The sequence below is a fragment of the Gouania willdenowi genome, chromosome 9 (genome assembly GCF_900634775.1).
Source record: "Gouania willdenowi chromosome 9, fGouWil2.1, whole genome shotgun sequence".
In the NCBI taxonomy this organism is placed as follows: Eukaryota; Metazoa; Chordata; class Actinopteri; order Blenniiformes; family Gobiesocidae; genus Gouania; species Gouania willdenowi.
Window position 1 is genome coordinate 1,786,422 of NC_041052.1, and position 20,365 is coordinate 1,806,786.

Here is a 20,365-nt window from a genome sequence, read left to right on the forward strand (position 1 = left end):
GATACAAACTAAAAAATAATAATAATAATAATAAGAAATGAAAATAAGAAATGAATTAAAATTCAGATTAAAAAATAATAACAATTAAATTAAAACAATTAAAATTAATTTAAAACTTTTTAAAATATAATAATAATAATAATAATAATAATAATAATAATAATAATAATAATAATAATAATAATAATAATAAATTTAAAAAGAATTAAAAATTAAAGTCCGAATCAGAATAAAACTTTATTAATCCCAGAGGGGTAATCAGAAAGGCAAAGACCGGCATATTAAAAAACAGCCCTAATAATAATAATTATGCAGATAACAAGGAGTTTTACACAAAGAGGATTTAATGTCAACTGAATGATGAGGTGCAAATGAAAAAAGCAGATCCAGGATAGTAAATGGTAAATGGACTTGATTTTATATAGAGCTTTATCACCACTGAAACAGTCTCAAAGCACTTTACATATCAGCTCATTCACCCAATCACTCTCACATTCACACACCAGTGGGACAGGACTGACATGCAAGGCACTAGTCGACCACTGGGAGCAACTTAGGGTTCAGTGTCTTGCCCAAGGACACTTCGACACATAGTCAGGTACTGGGATCGAACCCACAACCTCTCGATCAGAAGACGACCCACTACCACCTGAGCCACGGTCGCCCGTGGATCAGAATCAGCGTTCTGAAACTGGAATGATAATAATAAAACATAAAAGTTATGTGTAAAAGGAGATGTTTGTATTAATGTTGATTTATTTTAAATATCTCTGAATGACAATGAAAGGCCACACTTTAAGAATCAATGACAAAAACCCAGCAAAATGTGTGGTTATTGTTTTTTTAATGACTCATTATAAACATGAAGAAAGTTGTTGGTTTAAATCCACCTGTCATGTAACCGTATACAAGCCATTAATACTTAATAACACAACAATTACACAGTGAAACATGAAAACATGAATCATCACATTATCATCTCTGGAACGACATGGTTTAGATTCCAATGATTCCTCTGACAAATAATGACATCGTGTGTCTCAGTTACACAAACAGCTTTGTTTCTACATTGTTCTACACACTGTACACTGAGATTTCCATTGCACACATTAACAGTTATGTTATTATATTTATTGTTTTAAATTGATCATTATATTTTATATAAAGGGCCATGAATAACAAACCATTGTTCAATGAATCTATCAAATGAATTTATTTATTTATTTGAATAATATCCACTGTTATCCAGGAGCGTTTATTATTATTATTATTATTATTATAGTCATCTTAAAGATGGAAATCCTGGTTTTAATCACAAAATAATGGGTTCAAAATAACCAAAAAAATAACATTTTAAAAACCCCAAAAATGTATTAGAAGTAAAGATAAAGTGGTGAAAAGAGTTCAAAGTGTCAATATTGGAACAATTAGTTTAAACAGGCAAATAATGGACATGACAAATGGTGAATGTAGTTAAATTGGCAAAAATAATCATGAAATATGGTAAAAAGAGATTTAAAGGGACAATAATGGGTGAATATATGTGACATTAGGTGTAAAAGTTGTGGAAAGGGTTTAAAAGTGCTGAACATGTCTGGAAAGTGGAAAAAAATGTGTAGAAAAGACATTGAAATGTGATGTAAAAGTGTCAGAAATGGGAGAAATGTAGCAAAAATACATTAGAAATGATTGACATTGATATTGATATTGGATAGTGGTCCGATATCAGCAAAAATAAAAAAAAAAAATTATCAAATAAATAAATAAAAATAAATAAATAAAAAGAAGTATTAAATTAGCCTGTATCTAAAATCTCTGATATAATATACATTGTTTTTATTGGATTTATTCATTTATGTATTATCATTATTATTATTATTGTATTGTATTGATAATTATTATTATTATTGAATATTGAATCATGTTGGCCTGCATCGAAAATGTCTTGAACGTGGAAAAAATGAGCAGAAAAGTCATTGAAATGTGATGTAAAAGTGTCAGAAATTGGAGAAATGTAGCAAAAATACATTAAAATATGGCAAGAAAAAGTGATGAAAATAGGTTCAAACATGGACAGTTTGATGTAGTTGCAAAAAAATAGTAAAAAATAAGCAAAATTGGCTCAAATTGTTCAAAAAATGTTCTTAGTTTTTTCCTCCCAGTGTCTGGCGACCCCAAATGGGGGTCCTGACCCTAAGGTTAGAATTCCTGCCGGGCCTTGAGTTGAACGCCTGTGCTTTATTGTGTTATATTATAACTGTAATTAACTTGTAGACGTGCAGATCTAACCAGTCTAACTCCTGTCTCTGATCCACGCCCTCATTCAGCAGCAGTTAATCCTTCTGTTTTCTTTACTCCAGCTGAGAATGTGTGTGTGTGTGTGTGTGTGTGTGTACACACCCTCACTGGGAATGACTCTATCAGTGTGAAACAGCAGCACTGACGTTATATTCACATGTTTAAGGTTTTGTGTTTTTCTTTAAATAAATGAGTGACTTCTGATGAACAAATGGAAAGAAAAAGAAAAATGTGCTTTAAATAAACTGTACGTCTTTAACTGTAACTGTTTATAATAAAACAATGTTCATCATAAAACTATGTTTATAATAAAGCAATGAATGGAAGTCATGGTCAGTCAGTCTAGAAGTGACAATGATAATAAAACAGAGTTTATACAAAAGTGGAGCCAGAACGATGATTATTACAGTGAATAAATACATTATATTATTTTTACAATCTAATCTGAAATCTAAAAAATAAACATTACATTTTAGGTTTTTGTTGTTGTCTGTAATGTTTATGCAAGTACAATTTGTCCTGATTATCAGGATATAATAATAAATAAAGTTGATTGACACTGATATTGGATTTTGGTCAAAAATCATAAATAAATAATAATAAATAAATAAAAAAATAAAAATGAGTATTGAATTATATCACCTGCATCTAAAATATGCGATATATACATTGTTTTTATGTAGTGTTTAAATTATCTTTTTTTTTTTTTAATTATTATTATTATAATTACTATATATGTATTTTTATTGTAGAATTTTCATAAGTTTAAGGTTAAATTGTCGTGCCTGCTGTTGCTGAATATTGTTCTTTGTTTAAAAGTAAAATAAAATCACTTTATCAATCCGTTTCTAACATTCCATACTACAAAATAAAAGTTTGATCATATCAATATCAGGATTAATTAACTATTGATTACTTAACAACATCACCAGAAACAGGTCACCAAAAATAAACAAATAAAGAAATATGTTTTACCATAAGAATACAGTAAGTTACAGAAGTAAAATGTGTTCAGAATTAGCCTCAGCAAACATTATTATATTATTATTATTATATTATTATTATATCATTATTATATCATTATTATACCATTATTATACCATTAGGGCAGAGTCATTCAGTTTAAACAGAGCACAGTAACTACAGTAACTACAGTAACTACAGCAACTACAACAACCAGGGCAACTACAGCAACCACAAATACCACAGCAACCTGAGAACAAGGACTGTTTCCCACAGGGTTCAAGTTTCACATGCATTGTGGGGGGTGGGAGGTGGGGGTGGGGGGGCACACACACACACACACACACACACACACACACACACACACACACACACACACAGAGAAGAATGTTGTCAGAAATCCTTTTAAAGGTCATTGTTGCAGAGATTTAAAAGAGTGTCTATGGTTCCAGTGGGTCACATGACTGGGTCACATGACTGCCTGAGGACGCTCCATCATTGTGTCCACATGGTTCTCATGTCCCTCTGTCCTGTGACTCACATTCAGTCCTGGTAGTCTAGAGCTACTACTACTGACACCAGTGTCTTTGATCAATAATAAAGCACAACATTGATCATCACAGACGGAGGAATGTGTCAGTTAGTCGTCGTAAAGCTGCAGAAGACATTAATCTTTTATACTGTAGGTCTTTACACTAATGTAAACACACTCTTATTGACATTGTTGGAGAATTATCCTGCATTGCATTGTGGGATGTGAGTCCTGTAGACCAGTGGGAGGGCGTCGCCAGATGCCTTCAAGAATCTAATCTTTTTTTTTTACAATTTCAGCCCATTTTTGCCTTTTTTTTTACCCTTTTTCTGCAACTACACCAAACTTATAATATTTTTATCTATTTTCATCACATTTTCTTGCCATATTTTTGCTCCTTTTAATACATTTTTGCTACATTTCTCTCATTTCTGACACTTCTACATCACATTTCAATGACTTTTCTGCACGTTTCCCACTTTCTAGACATGTTCAGCATTTATAAACCCTTTCCACCACTTTTCCACCTAAAGTCACATGTTGAACCATTATTGTCACTTTTAATCACTTTTCACCAAATTTTATGCTTTTATTTTGCTAATTTAACCACATTCACCTTTTTCCATGCCCATTATTTGCCAGTTTAAACTAACTGTTCCTACTTTTTAAATTACATTACCCCAACACTCCCCCCTCACCCCTATATTTCTGCCACTTTTAACCCTTTTTTTTGTCAGTTTTTGCCCACACTAATTTGCAACTTTTACCCACATTCAGTGGTTTTTAAAATCAGATTTCACCACCTCTTACACCATTTTTAGTCACTTTGAACCCATTTTATTTTGATTTCCATCTTTAAGATGACTGTAATATTAATAATAAACATTCCTGGATAACAGTGGATATTATTCAGATGAATAAAAAAATGTGGTTATCACAGATTCATAGAACAATGGACCATCATTTTACTGACTTTATGGATGGACCCCAAAAATCTCTCAGGTACCTTTATTTTTGGGGGTCAAAGGTTGAGAACTCCTACTGTAGACGTACGTATAGAAGTGTTTTTACTTCGTTCTTACTGTGATTTCTTGTTTTTGCCCAAAAAATTCTGACAAAGTGACATTTCAAGAAAAATCACAGTAAGCTTTAAAGATCAATAAATCAAAGATTTTTTGATCTTTGATTTATTGTGTTGCTATGTCAAACAACGAGGACAGTGATTGGTTTGATTTCATTTTTTTCTTGTATTCCTTGTGATACTACTTCACTGCAAAAAATTCAAATCTTAAAACACAAAAAAAATTCCTCCATTATTGTTTTTCTGCAACATTTTTGGGGGTAAAACATGTTTACATGTTTTTGTCAAGCACGTAATCTTTGGTCTTTATCTAATTAAACATTATTGTCTCCTTATGTGAAATGCACAGCAGGGTGAAAAAGAGTCAAATAATAAGTCTGTATATGAAGAAGAGAAAACACAAGAGCTGCAGCTGAGTCAGGAATGTGTCTGGAGGTCCGAGTCAGAGGGAAGACGACACTCCATTTATTTTAAAAAGCCATGAGGACACAGAGGGGAGGAAAGACGTGTGTGTGTGTGTGTGTGTGTGTGTGAGAGGTGATTCCTGACGTGAAGTCTGAAGGTTGAGCTAACCTTGGTCTCAGATAAATTTAACCCAAGGAGAACAAAGAGAAAACACACAGTGCACGTTAGATATAAACACATTATTATTATTATTATTATTATTATTATGTCTAAAAAGCTCAAAACTAATCAGAAAAGACATAATCAGATAACTAATGACGTCAAATATAACTTTGTAAAGTAAATAAACGTTAAAAAGTCGTCATTCCCAATGACTGTTGAGTCTAACACCAGTTTACCCAGTACAGGGTTAGGATGATGAGTCGATCCCAGAGAACATAATATACATGATAACATCTACCATCTATGTTACAAAACAGCTTATCTAGATTAGGACCCCATGGTTCTGGAGCCTGTTGTGTCCCACCGAACGCCTGAGAAATGTTAGCAATGATGCTAACAAGGATGGCAAGGCTAACTGTGATAGCAAGGTTAACTGTGATACAAGGCCAACAGTGATAATCAGGCTAACTGTGATAGCATAGCTAACCACGATAGCGTTATTTTGTCTTTAATTACTGGTAAGCATTTGAATTTCAGATAAACTGGGATTTGCTGGAACAACCTCAGGTCAGATACAAAAACTGGAAGAAAAAAAGGGTCAAAGGTCAGGAAGTGATCAGAAACCCTCTGTGCTTGGAAAGTGTCGAACCTCCTTTAATCTGATTAAAAAAAGCTATTATTCATCATGTAAATAGAAAACGTGCCAACGTGACATAATAAACACATAATGATAAAAAAATTTGTTGTAAATTAGCTTTAAAAAGCATTTAACTGTATTAATCAGGGGATATTAGTGCTAAATTAAAACCATCAGTAGAACGACTGGTTCACCTCGTTTAAACAAAGGAAACAAAAAACAACAAGAGCAACTTTAAAAATACCATCAAACTCATGGAGAGAAAAGAGAAGAACGCCAACAAGCAGAGGGTGGACAGGACATGATGATAAGTGCCTGAGTGCTCACTGATAACACACACACACACACACACACACACACACACACACACCACACACACACACACACACACACACACACACACACACACACACACACACACACACACACACACACACACACACACACACACACACACACACACACACACACACACACACACAGAATTAGAGCCAACAGGCAGCAAATGCTTCACTAATCTGTCTTTGGCACATAAAATAAAGCCTGATCATTTACATTTTCTGTAAAAAAAAAAAAAAAAAACGACAACTCAAAGTCAATCATAAACAGACATAGAAAGTGGTCGCCATAGCAACGCAGCGTCATCTAAAGCGCAGGCAGCCATAGTAACGATAAGCAGACGTCCAGTGATAATAAACCTATCAGTGACTGAAAAGCTGTTCATATGTGGAGAAGATGTGGGATCACGTGCACACGTCTCACAGTCCAGACTGGAGGACTGAGGAAGACCAGATCTAGAACCTGAGCGCTAACGTTACTCACTATAATCCTAATTTCACCACATCATCATATGTTTTACACACAACTACAGTCTGAAACTCACATGTAGAGAAACAAAGGCTCATGGAAACATCTTTTTAATGCAAAGTTTCCTCAACACGGACATAAAAGCACGTGCACATGTTCGCTAACCCGTATTAGCAGCAACAATAGATGATTTCCTGCATTAAAGACCACCAAATGGCAACAATATTACAAAAAATCCTATTAATAATAGTATTAAACTGATTCAATCATGACTTTTTTCATGAAAAACAGTTTCCAAACTCTCATGTAATTATAAAGGCTCATTCTCAAAACATTTTCTATAACAAGAGTTCTCAACCTTGAGGTCAGGACCCCATTTGCGAGACACTGGGAGGGGGTCACCAGATGTCTTCAAGAAACTAGGAATATTTTCTGAAACAATCTTAGCCCATTTTTGCTTATTTTTACCCTTTTTCTGGAACTACACCAAACTTGCTATATTTTAATCTATTTTCATCACTTTTTCTTGGCATATTTTGCTCCTTTTAATGCATTTCTGACACTTCTACATCAAATTTCCATGATTTTCAAGACATTTCCAGCACTTATAAACCATTTCCACCTAATGTCACATATGTTGACCCATTATTGTCACTTTTTACCTCTTTTCACCATATTTCATGCTTATTTTTTGCCAATTTAACCACATTTACAATTTGTCATGGCCATTATTTGACAATTTAAACTAATTGTTCCTACTTTTGAAATTACATGAATTACCTCAACCCCCTCATTTCTGCCACTTTCTGTGTTTTTGTAAAAAAAAAAAAATCCTGATTGACCATTTTTGGGGTCCCCCGTCTCTAACATCTACAGTATATTTTGGGGGTCACAGTCTGAAAAGGTTGAGAATCACAGCTCTATGATACAGATGAAAGCAAACAGCAGATCTACTATAGACTTCTATCTAAAATCACACAGTGACGGAGGAATAAAGGCATGCACACAGATGGAGCACCACACTCATACAGTAATAACACTGGTAAATTCCTGAACGCGTGCAGCAGAAGACACATCATCTTTGGCAGCAGTGGAAAATCATAAAGCTGCTGCACACGAATGCAGGCATCATACTGTAGATCAATAAATTCAAGGTTATTTGATGGGGAAAAAAAGATGGAAAATTGGTGCTGAAAAGTTTGTTTTTATCTCCTTTGTAAACACGATTATTAACATTGTTGAAATGTTTCCAATAATGTTAATAATTAAGTTGGAGACAAAAACAAACTTTGGAGCAACAATTTCAACTGTTCTGGGCAAATAATATTTAATTAATAGATCTATGAGGCTTACACAGCTGCATTAACATGAACGACCAACAACCATAAATCATCTGAAGGCAAAGCAAAGCGTTTAGAGGAACAGGACAGATGGAGCAGGAGGAATGCCTCGTCCAGCTGAGGCTGTGATTCAAAAGCATGTCTCACACACACGAAGCTGTGCTGAGAAAAAACCACATCCTCTGATTGAAACACGTACAGTAAGAGCTGAGGCTGTGGAGGAGACTTTAAGTTCATCTTTCCATCCACACCAGTGATGTAGGGAGAAACTCCTGCTGATTGGATGTCGTGACACAGCGTCACTCGAAACCGTAGAGATTTACCGAATTTTTACTTTTTGGTTGCGAAAACAAAAATGAAAAAACCAAGCCTGAAAACAAACACCAAAATAAATGATTGTGCAAATATTTATTCCCATTGCATCTATGGCTCTGAATACGTACTAACCTGCACTAAAATAAAACACTATAATAACAATAACTGTATTCTCAAGGTGAATACGTATTTGGCAATTATGAAAAAGTTGGCAAACATAATGTTGTTTTTTATAATAATTAAATTCAAAATAATAATGCAAGAAAAACAGCAGACTGACCTTGACCTTAAATTTGACCTTGAGCGAAGGTCACACATTAAAAGGAAATGTTGTTCAATGGTACCAGTGTTTCTCAATGTGTGGCCAAGTTATAGGGAAGAAGTATTTTTTTGTTTGTTTTTTTTGTGACGTCTTGAACTTTAACCTCAACCGATCTTTTCACTGGTCGGTCGTAAAGCTTTGGTCCATTTAAATAAAATACTCTACTTTTCATAAATGTTAGCATCAAACTTATACGATAAATGTTCGCAGAGATATGAAACATTTTGTTTTTTTACACTTGAAACAACCTTGATCTTTTGGCTCCAAAAAAGGTCGACTGCACATTCTTGACATTGTCCCTATGAGATGAACGCACCTCAACCGTCCCATGATTCATTGGGAGCTGAATAAAAAATGATCCTGGGACCGACTTCAAGCCAAAAATCAAACATCCCCTTTTCAAAATAAAAGCATCTCTTCATGTCTTCCATTAGTTTTTTTTAACTCTTGTAAATCCGGCTCTTATTTTGAAATTAACAGGAAGTTTAGTCAGTAGACCAATGGAGGGTCTTTGGAAATGTGTGAAATGTGTGAATGAAATGTGTCTACGTGAGTTTCATGGATCAAACGAGCACATGTTGATATTCTACTTGGTCACTTTCTCACTTTAAATGTTTTCAGAACTTTCAAAGTAAAGGTGGAGAATCAACAGAGATGTTTAGCCTCAGTGTGAACAAGGTTTTTAACGCTGGAGGTTCCAGATGCATCTTGGGAAAGTTGGAGGTATACTTCAACACAGACTAGCACACATCAGTGATTGATGGAGGTCAAAGGTCAGCTGCTGGCTAACGTTAGCTAGGTATCTGTTGGTTTATTCTGAAACATTAACGGCAGAGCCTGAAGAAGACAGAAAGGAACAACTGAGAATAAACGACACGCGAACAAATCAGAGCTGACAGGAGAGGACACGCTGAGACATGAGGTGGAGGGAGTCACACAGAGGAGCAGCCGCTGGCAATGACTTTATTTGGACGTGTGTGCACGTGCACATGCACGTCTTTACTGTTTTGCAATTTTTCTTGTTTTTCACTTAATATACTGAATCAGCATTAAGTGAATTACACCAGTATTCAGGGTTTAAAAGTGTCTGTGACACAACAAACCATTGGAAAATAAAATACAACCATTTTAAAAAGTAGAATAATATAGTAAATAATAATAATAGTGTCCTGAGGGAACATCATCAACAACAATGGTGCAAAATCCAAAAGCAATGCAAAACAGTGTCATCAAAAGTTCAAATAAAATATAAAAGTTTCAGTGCCAGGACATTTCTATTTCCTGTTTGGTTTTACACAATTAAATAAATTAGAACATTACTACATAATCAAAAAGGCAATGCAATGACGGAGGTAAAATATCACCCAGCCCTAATAAATACTATTTTGTTAAAACAAAAAATATTTAAAAAATCATTTTTAATATTTTACTATTAATAAACATTTCTGGCGACTCCACATGGGGTCACGACCCCAAGGTTGGAAAAACCCTGGTTTAGAAGATAAACAAATACAGCAACAATTTACCCAGATATCTAACAACAACAGCCACCAAGTAGGGATGCACGATTATGGCCAAAAATGATAATCACGATTATTATGATCAATATTGTAATCACGATTATAATCACAATTGTTTATTATGTTAAGAAAAAAACTGTATTTCTTTTGGACTACTTTAAAAAAACAACAACAATACATGAACAGTTTACAGTGCACAATACAATTTAATATAGGAAAAATAAATGAACCAAAAAAAAAGTTATAAAGCCAATAATTTAAAATGTACCAAGGTTTAAGTGAATAAATAAATTATCATGAAATGCAACTTATTGGAAACAATTACAGCTTACATAAATCCACCAAATGACTCAACGCTGTCGCTGACTAATGGTTGACAAAGTGCCTGATTAGAAATGCAGCAGAGCTCATTATTTTAAATGTAAATATTGCAGACGTTAATTTCATCGTGGCAACCAAAATCGTTATTATGATTCAAATTTGATTAATTGTGCAGCCCTACCACCTAGCAATAAATCCATATCGCCCAGCCCTAGGAACACGTACCCCTGTTTGGGAACCACTGATCACCAGGAAACAGAAGATACAGATACAGAGAGATAGAGTATTTACCAGATTCCCTCTGTGTTCTTCAGTGAGCTGGTGGAGCGTGAGCGCGGTTTGAGAATAATACTCATCATGCTCCGTTTGGTTCGTCCACATCTAAACACACACACACACACATGCACACACGCGTACCACCTGACGCAGCCCCCCCTCCTCCCCCCAGTCCTCTCTACTCTCAAGTAGATCCAGTGGAGAGAGAGAGAGGAGGTAGTTTGTTATTGGAGCTCCTCACACACACACACACACACACACACACACACACACACACACACACACACACACACACACACACACACACACACACACACACACACACACACACACACACAGATCTTAATCCTCTCAGCCGTTCCTTCCCATCCAGTCTCTGATCCATTCCAGTCCTAGTTTCTTGTGCTTCTGTCCAGCCAGTAACATGGTTCTGTCTGAAGTGGGCTTGGCTGTTTTACTAGTAGTAATTCCTTAAAGGGGTGGGGCTTAGGCTGCATTCCTGAGCCAATCCAGAGCATGCAAACTTTAAGGAAACATAGAAGCAGACGTGATTCTACATTACAGGGGTGTCAAACTCATTTTTAGTTCAGGGGCCAAATACAGACCAGTTTGACCTCAAGTGGGCCACAGACTTTAGGTAGAAAAAGGCCCTAATTTGAACTTCCACATACAAAATGATATCATATGTGAGTATATATCAGCCCCTGCATCATCTTCACTTAAATTTCCCTGATTTTAAGAATTTGAAGTAACTTTGTGGAACAATTAGAGGAAAATTTGCCAGATTTTAGAAAAATTGAGAGTTCTTTCAACAATTTGAGATTAAAAACAGGAAAACTGAGCTCTGCAAAAAGTGTTAATTTTAATAGATTTCAAGTATTTTGAGAGGCTGAGATATCTACAACTGAATTAGTTGCTGATTTACAAAATGTTTCATGTTTTTCTATCAGTTTTACTTTTTTGAGTGGACCAAATTTGATGCTCTTAAGGGCCGGATTTGGCCCCCGGGCCTTGAGTTTGACACGTGTTCTACAGCTTTCAACACTGAATGTCTGGTGTTTATAATTTAAGGATTTCAAACCTGAATGAAAGTACGTGACGATGACTCACAGCATGTGTTTAATATCTGTGACCAAGTCTTTAAAGGTCAGGATTAACAGTGGGTCAGTCAAACGTGTTAAACAGAAAATACCCTGGTTAATATTCTACTGGGTCACATTCTCACTTAAAATGCTTTCAGAACTTTCAAAGCCAAAGAATTGTGGACAACATGACAGAAATGTTAATTCTCGTACAAAATACGACGCGATGCGACAGAAATGTAAAAAGCTAGATTTCCATTTCAGAACTAAACCCTCACCGACATGTTTTGGGACAATATCCTACATTTCAGGTCATTTTCCATGATAAAACACGTTTTTCATGTTGTACCTGTGCAGCTTAAGTGTTAAGTTAATAACTTAAAATGCTTTTGAAACGATGAGTCACAATAATTCTCCCCCATTTAGCAGAAAAAGATTTCTTTGACAGAACGACATCACTGATCTCTGACTCACACTTTTCAAAGTAAAGCAAAATCATCTACTCGTAGAATTTTTTTGTGACTAACAGTATTAGCTGAACTACTGCAAATGAAGTAGGAGGGATTAGAACCAAATCCAGCACCCTGATTGGTTGGAATATCTTTGAAAGCCAATAGCCAGACTGAATGTACCTCTCCCCACCCCCTTATTAGCATATGATGCTAACTAGTGACACTTTTTTAATGAAATTTAAAACGTAGGAACAATTAATCAGTTTCATCTGGCAAATAATGGGCATGACAAATGGTGATTATGGTGGAACTAGCAAAAAATAAGTAGAGGTTAAAAGTTACAATAATGAGTCAACATATGCAACAGAAATGGATTAAAAGTTGCAAATTAAAGTGGCCAAAAACGAACAGAAAAAGCGTTCAAAGTGTCAATATTGGCTTAAAAGAAGGAATATATTTTTTTAAATTGGCAAATAATGGGCATGAAAAATCATGAATGTGGTGAAATTGGAAAGAATATGCATGAAATATGAGGTTAAAAGTGACAATAATGGGTCAAAATATGTGACATTTGGTGGAAAAGTAGTGGAAAAGGGTTTATAAGTGCTGAAAATGTCTTAGAAGTAAAGAAAACGTGCAGAAAAGTTATTGAAATGAGATGTAGAAGTGTCAGAAATGGGAGTAATGTAGCAAAAATACATTAAAAGGAGGAAAAATAGGGCAAGAAAAAGTGATGAAAATAGGTTAAAATATGGAAAGTTTGGTGTAGTTGTAGAAAAAGGGTAAAAATACGCAAAAATGGGCTCAAATTGTTCATTGTTGGATTTTAAAAGCTACAAAAACAATGGCACAAGGATTCAAAGTGTCAATATTGGCTTAAAAGTGGCAGAAATTGGGCTAATGTCACTTAAAAAGTATGAACAGTTAGTTTAAACTGGCAAATAATGGGCAGGAAAAAGTGGTGAAAAGTGGTGGAAAGGGTTTATAAGTGCTGAAAATGTCTTGAAAGTAAAGAAAATGTGCAGAAAAAGAATTGAAATTTAATGAAGTGGTAGAAATTGGAGAAATGTAGCAAAAATGCATTAAAAGGAGCAAAAATATGGCAAGAAAAAGTGATGAAAATAGGTTAAAATATGTCAAGTTTGGTTTGAATGGAAAAAAATTGTAAAAATAAGGGCTTAAATTCATGTCGCTCTGCTTCCACCTAGTGGATAAAAAGGTAAATAAACGCTTTATGTTTTTTTTTACAGCCTGAGATGAGAAGAAAATTATTGACGAAGCATTGATTCCTTTTTGTCCTTTTGTCAGAACTACAGTGAGCTTTGGTTTAAAGAACAAATGGAAACAGATGGTCTATCGACACCTTTAAAGCTTTATATATAAGAATATATTTAACACACACACACACACACACACTAACATGTGCATTAGGAGCAAAGTGGGATGTGAGCGTTAATGGATGAGAGTGCTCTGCTGATTGGCTGCTGATCACCTCCTCCATCCTCTGAACCATGAGCAGATGAAGAACGCTTTTCTTTTTCAATCAATTACACAACCTCGCTGCTTTTAAATCATGTCGTGGAAAAGTAGATTTCTGTTATGTGACAATATGTACCAGCTCAGATATTTTCATACTCATATTTTTCATTTGAACGTATAGAATACAGTTGTTAGATAATGTATATGTGGTTTTATTTTGAAAAAGAATAATAATTATTCCTTTTCCTGTGATATTATTGTCACTATTGTCTTGTATACCATTGTATATTTGTATTATTTCTGTATAAATTCTTATATTACTGGAGTTTTTCTACTTTTATTCTTTTATACTATAAATATATACTCATTTATTATTCTTTTACTGTATTTATTCTTTGAAGGCTTAACAGGGAACTTGGGGACGTTATTTTTGTCATGTATATGTTCATCCACATAACGCCACATAAAAACCCTTGAATTATTATTTTTTTTTATAACTGTGCAAAATAATAAATACATAAATAAATGTTTTTTTTTTAAAACTAAAAATATAAAAATTTAATTTTAGACATATAAGACGACCCCATTTAATTTCCAATCGACCCCACATGAGGTCTCGAGCCCAAGGTGAAAATCCTTGAATTATGTATTGTTTTTTTATAACTGTGAAAAATAATAATAAATACTTTGTTTTTAAACAAAAAATATAAAAATGTAATTCTAATCAGTAATTTTTAATATTTTATTATTACTAGACATTTCAGGCAACCCCATTTTAAGTCCAGGTGACCCCACATGGGGTCACGACACCAAGGTTTAAAAAAACCTGGTTTAGAAGAAGAACAAATACAGCAATAATTTCCTCAAATCTCAAACAACAACAGCCTCCAAGCAACGGGCGTTTACACTGTGTGCAGGTCAACTATTCATCAGCTAATGTTCTGATAAGAGACGACCGCGCTTTGTGTGCACACACACACACACACACACACACACACACACACACACACACACACACACACACACACACACACACACTGTTATTATTACATCGAAACACAAACACAAGGACAGGCTTTTACTTTCACTACTGTCAGGTTTAAACGCTCCAAAGTTTTTCTGACATTAACTCGACCCCAAAGCATTGATTTCATGCACGACTGCAGAAACTGAAGAACCAAACGCGTCCTGATCCAAGTTCAGCTTAATTCCCTAAACCATCCATACCATCTCCTGCCCCGAGGCTTGATGTCGATGGGTTTGTGGGTGGCGTAGGGCGAGCCGTTGGAGCAGGCGTGGCGGTAACGGGCTATCCTCTCCAACGAAAAACAGTCCGAGGTCACAGGTAAACTCATCCTGACCTTAAATAAGTCCTTTACCAACAGAGAGGGAGAGGAAAGGTGGATGGACCAGCCTGACAGCGCCGACTGAGGGAAAAGGAGGAGGAAAAGGAGCGGGAGGAGGAGCACAGGATCAATCAGATCCTTTATCTGAATAAAGGATGGACAGTGGGACAGTGGAAGGGTTTAAAAAGCTTTCTGTGCTTTGTTTTCACCTTTGATCTTTATAGAAAATATTAGGCTGCAAATCAACATTCTGTCATTAAAGCTAAAGTGTTCAAACAAGAAATAATAACTAGAACTGCAAGCAGTTATTAAAGGGGGCCAAGCCTTCCCGCGTGACTCAACCCCCAGGTTTTACAGCCGTTTACACCCATGAGAGCGTCACCTAGTGGCACAATTTTTGGTATGGGTGGTCTGTGTGCTCTTCTATATCTACCCTGTAAATTTCACAGCCCTCAACACAACACTTCAGCTGGAATAAATGTTTGTTGTTTATGTTGTAATAAGCCACGCCCACTTTGACCAATCGCGATTAACTTCGAAATACGGCCTCAGGAGCGACCCAAGGTCATACCCACCAAGTTTGGTAAAAATCGGTCATGCCATTTAAAGATATCGCGGAACATGGCGTTTTCCTAACGCTTGTAAGTGAAATCTGTGAAAATGATAAAGCAAACTTTTAATTTGAAATGCCTTCATTGATAAACAATGTTCCAGGTTGATTTGATCAGATCATTGATCAGATCATTGATCAGATCATTGATCAAATTATTGCAGTGTGAGGATCGGATACATTTTTCTGTCTGAAACACAGTTAAAATCTCTCTTTTTTCCTCTTCATATTAACAATAGTTTAACGTTTGTGTGGAAAGCCTGATTTTATTAATTTCTTACTTTCAGACATGATCAGCATGCATTAGTCATCATCATCATCATCAATGTTTCACTTGTTATTTACTCTGTAGTGGAACAAACAGTGGCTTTACGTTGTACACAGTGTTAAAATAGTTTGACGTCTGTCAGAGTTTCATTGTAACGAGCAGCAGCAGCCGAGCCGCGCGCACACAGCTGATCAGCTCTGCGACGCACAGGTAAAATATAATGAAATGTGACATTTTGTCCCTGTTAAATGTGAACATATTAGTAACGCTGATGGTCAATCCTCTGACGTGCTTGTGTGACTCCTCCCACCCCCGTGACAGCGCAACAGTGTTAGTTTGATTAGATTCTTTCTGAGTCTCTTCTGCAATATTATGAGTGGGTGTGGCTTAAATTGTAACTAAGTCCATATTTCTAGTGTAATATAATGTTTCACCTTATGAGGGCGCTGCACTTATTCCAGGGTTAGAAGAACGTAAGAGGAAAAGAACTTAAGCAGACAGAAGAATGCCCGTAAAGCCAGATTTCAATGGGAACGCCCACATTTCAGGGCTGCTCCACCCACAGTGCGTAACTGTTGTTTTTCATATTATTCTGAGAAGTTGTCTCAGTCTTTTATACATTTTAAATCAAGCATTTTAATATTAATAGTTCTACATTGTTTTTAAACATCTTTATATTTCAAAGGCTATTCTCAAAGGGGGGCAGAAACAGAAACACACGCTGTGACTGTAAACAGTGGATGGCACTGACAACGCAGAACTGACGCAGATTCACAGACAAACCAATAGAAATGTAACAACATTTTACGGCACAAAATAAAAGTGTGTGTGTGTGTGTGTGTGTGTGTGTGTGTGTGTGTGTGTGTGTGTGTGTGTGTGTGTGTGTGTGTGTGTGTGTGTGTGTGTGTGAATCTGAGCAAAACTATGTTGAGTTTGTCTAAAAAATAAATGCATGCCACGGACGATCCATAAACACACTTTACACAATTAAAGATTTACACATGATAATTCATAATAAATACACACAAATTATTAAAAAAAACATGTAAAAAATTGTGGACAAATTAGTTATTTTTTTGACAAATCTCCCTATACAGGAAGGGGAGGGGCCTTCAGACACTGAGCGACACAGAGACAGACAGGGAACAGGGACATACACACACAGAGACAGACAGGGAACAGGGACATACATACACAGAGACAGACAGGGACATACACACAGAGACAGACAGGAAACAGGGACATACACACACAGAGACAGACAGGGAACAGGGACACACACAGAGACAGACAGGGAACAGGGACACACACAGAGACAGACAGGGAACAGGGACATACACACAGAGACAGACAGGGAACAGGGACATACACACACAGAGACAGACAGGGAACAGGGACATACACACACAGAGACAGACAGGGAACAGGGACATACACACACAGAGACAGACAGGGAACACGGACATACACACACAGAGACAGACAGGGAACAGGGACATACACACACAGAGACAGACAGGGAACAGGGACATACACACACAGAGACAGACAGGGAAAAGGGACACACACACACAGAGACAGACAGGGATAAACAGAGACAGAGAGGTAGACACACACTATAATAATCACACTCCTGTGCACACCTACACCTGTGCTCAGATGCTCAATAAACCCCACATAGACACACCTGAACACACTGAGCTGAGGAGAAAAATACAGAAAGCCTCACAAAAACCTGAATAATTCTCTTTTGTGTGATGTTTACCACAATGTCGTCTGGTTTATTTTTCCCCCCTGAATAACTCTGGCGCCCCCCAGAGGAGGCCGGCCCCACACTTTCAAAAGCCCTGATCTAAAGGTTAAAAAAACGCAGCTTATCTCCATTAATACAGCTAATACATATTCTCAGTGGTCATAAACAGGCTGAATCCAATGATTAGATATTAAATATCAGATATTGATACGATATCAGCAGACAAAACTAGTATTGGATTATACATCGGCCTGCATTTAAATTAACAAGATGTGTTATTTTTTATTGGATTTTATTGAGTTCATTTTTCAGGGTATTGTAATTTTTTTATTTTATTTTATTCACTCATTATTTATTAATTTATTTTTTATTTGGCAATCTCTGGGAATCATACATGATGACACAATTCATGACAGATGACGTAGATGATTTACCTGAAAATTTGTTGTGAATACAGTGGAACATCATCTTAATTTCTTATTTTTTTACTATTCAATCTCAATATCATAAATATCATTTTCAACAAACCTAAAACATTACATTTTAGGTTGTTTTTGTTTGTCTTTATTTTTATTTGATTTTCTAAAATCTATTTATCATTATTACATTTTCATTAATTTTATTAAATTGTAGAATATTCTTCTGTTTAATGTTTAAATGTAACACAGTGGTTAATAATAAATAGCTTCTTTTTTCTCATACATAATGTTGCTGACTATTGAAAACATTCCACACTACAAAAAATAAATTTAGATTCATGCTCGTATCGGTATCGGATCAGAAGTTTAAACGATATATTAGGACAGCAGTGGCAACAATAATCACACATTGTGTACAGCAACATAATTGGTCTCTTTTTACAAACTGTCGAACAACAAAATCTAGTTTTAATTTAATAAAATCACACAAACTTAATGAAACCCAACAGTGAGTAGGATGAAATAATACCCTGTGTAGCCACTAGAGGGCAGCAGAGAGCTTTAAAACAGTAGCTTTAAAATCACCCAAACATTTCTGCTTCTCTTCCTCATTTATACTTTTCCTTAAAAATCATCAGAAGAACATTTCGTTTTCTGATGTGTTTGTATGGAGGACCAAAAATAAATGAATAACTAAATAAACATGGAAAAATAACAAAAACAAATAACAAATAAATGGAAAACAGTGGAAAAATGCAAAAACTATCTAGGACAGCCGCCCTCATTTACAGATACATATTTTTGCAACCCAAACCTGCCAAAATTTAAACAACAGAATATAAGTATATTAAAAAAAAAATGTTATATGTATAAAATAAACTAAATGAATCAAAGTAAAAACTAATAAATAAAATAAAAAATAAATTATATTTGTATTTTCTTTTTTATTTCCACTTTTATTTATCAATCTATATTTCATTTTTGGACAGTATATATATATATATATATATATATATATATATATATATATATATATATATATATATATATACTAATTAGTTTTTTTTTTTTTTTTTTTTGCATTTTAAAATTTTCCTTCTTGTTATTTATTTCTGTTTTCCTGTCTGTCATATCTCCTACCACACACACACACACACACACACTTAGACACACACCTTTAACAACACACAGCAGCTGTTGTGAGTGTGCCACACACACACTTAGACACACACACACACACTTAGACACACACACACACACACACACACACACACACACACACACACACACACACACACACACACACTGTCAGTTACATGCTGAGAGGCTCCAGGGGACGTTGGTGCTGTCGTCACTCAGCGTCCCCACAGGGCACAAACCCACAGAACCTGAACACCTGGATTTAAAATGCCTACACAACCACACGCACACACACATGCACACACACACTGCATTGCTGTTCACTGAGCTGCAAACACAAAGAGTTCAATCAAAGCCAACGTTAACACACGTTGAATGTTGTGTTTTCCTGACACAAAAGAAGCAAAAAGTGAATCAAGCAGAAAACACTTCCTCAGAGGCTCTTTGATCAGATCCCACTGTGGGTCTGATGGTCAGAGTGAGTCTGAAACAGAAACACTGGGATCATCAGCATACACACACACAATGGTTTAATTTATTATTATTTTAGAGTTAAACATGTTTTACATTTCTTCTATTAGTGATGCACAATATTATCAGCACGTTATTGGCTTTGAAATTAAGTATCAGACAGTGGATATAATGGTTTTGCTTCCATCATATACGTAGATGCTAATGGAGAGAAAAAAATAAATATAAAAGAGCAATTTTGTCTTGGTGGTGATTACAGTGTATAAGAAAAAATTAAATTAAATAAAAAGATACATTTTCGAAATTAAAAATTAAAGTTTGTGGAAAAAAATATATAATATTTTAAAAAGATGCATTTTTAAATGT

At 35.3% G+C, this 20,365-nt stretch overlaps 1 protein-coding gene across 6 annotated transcripts in view; it reads right to left on the minus strand.

The window, feature by feature from the left end:
• pde4d (phosphodiesterase 4D, cAMP-specific) overlaps positions 1–20,365 on the minus strand; it is a 237,106-nt gene that overhangs the window by 31,381 nt on the left and 185,360 nt on the right. Inside the window, exon 1 of one of the 6 annotated variants that reach the window (XM_028456441.1) lies at positions 10,995–11,389. The exons of the other annotated variants lie outside the window; for them this stretch is intronic. Coding sequence (XP_028312242.1) covers positions 10,995–11,062 — 68 coding nt within the window. The 5' untranslated portion in view covers positions 11,063–11,389. Of the gene's footprint in view, positions 1–10,994; positions 11,390–20,365 lie in introns of those variants that run through there. 6 annotated transcript variants of the gene reach the window in all.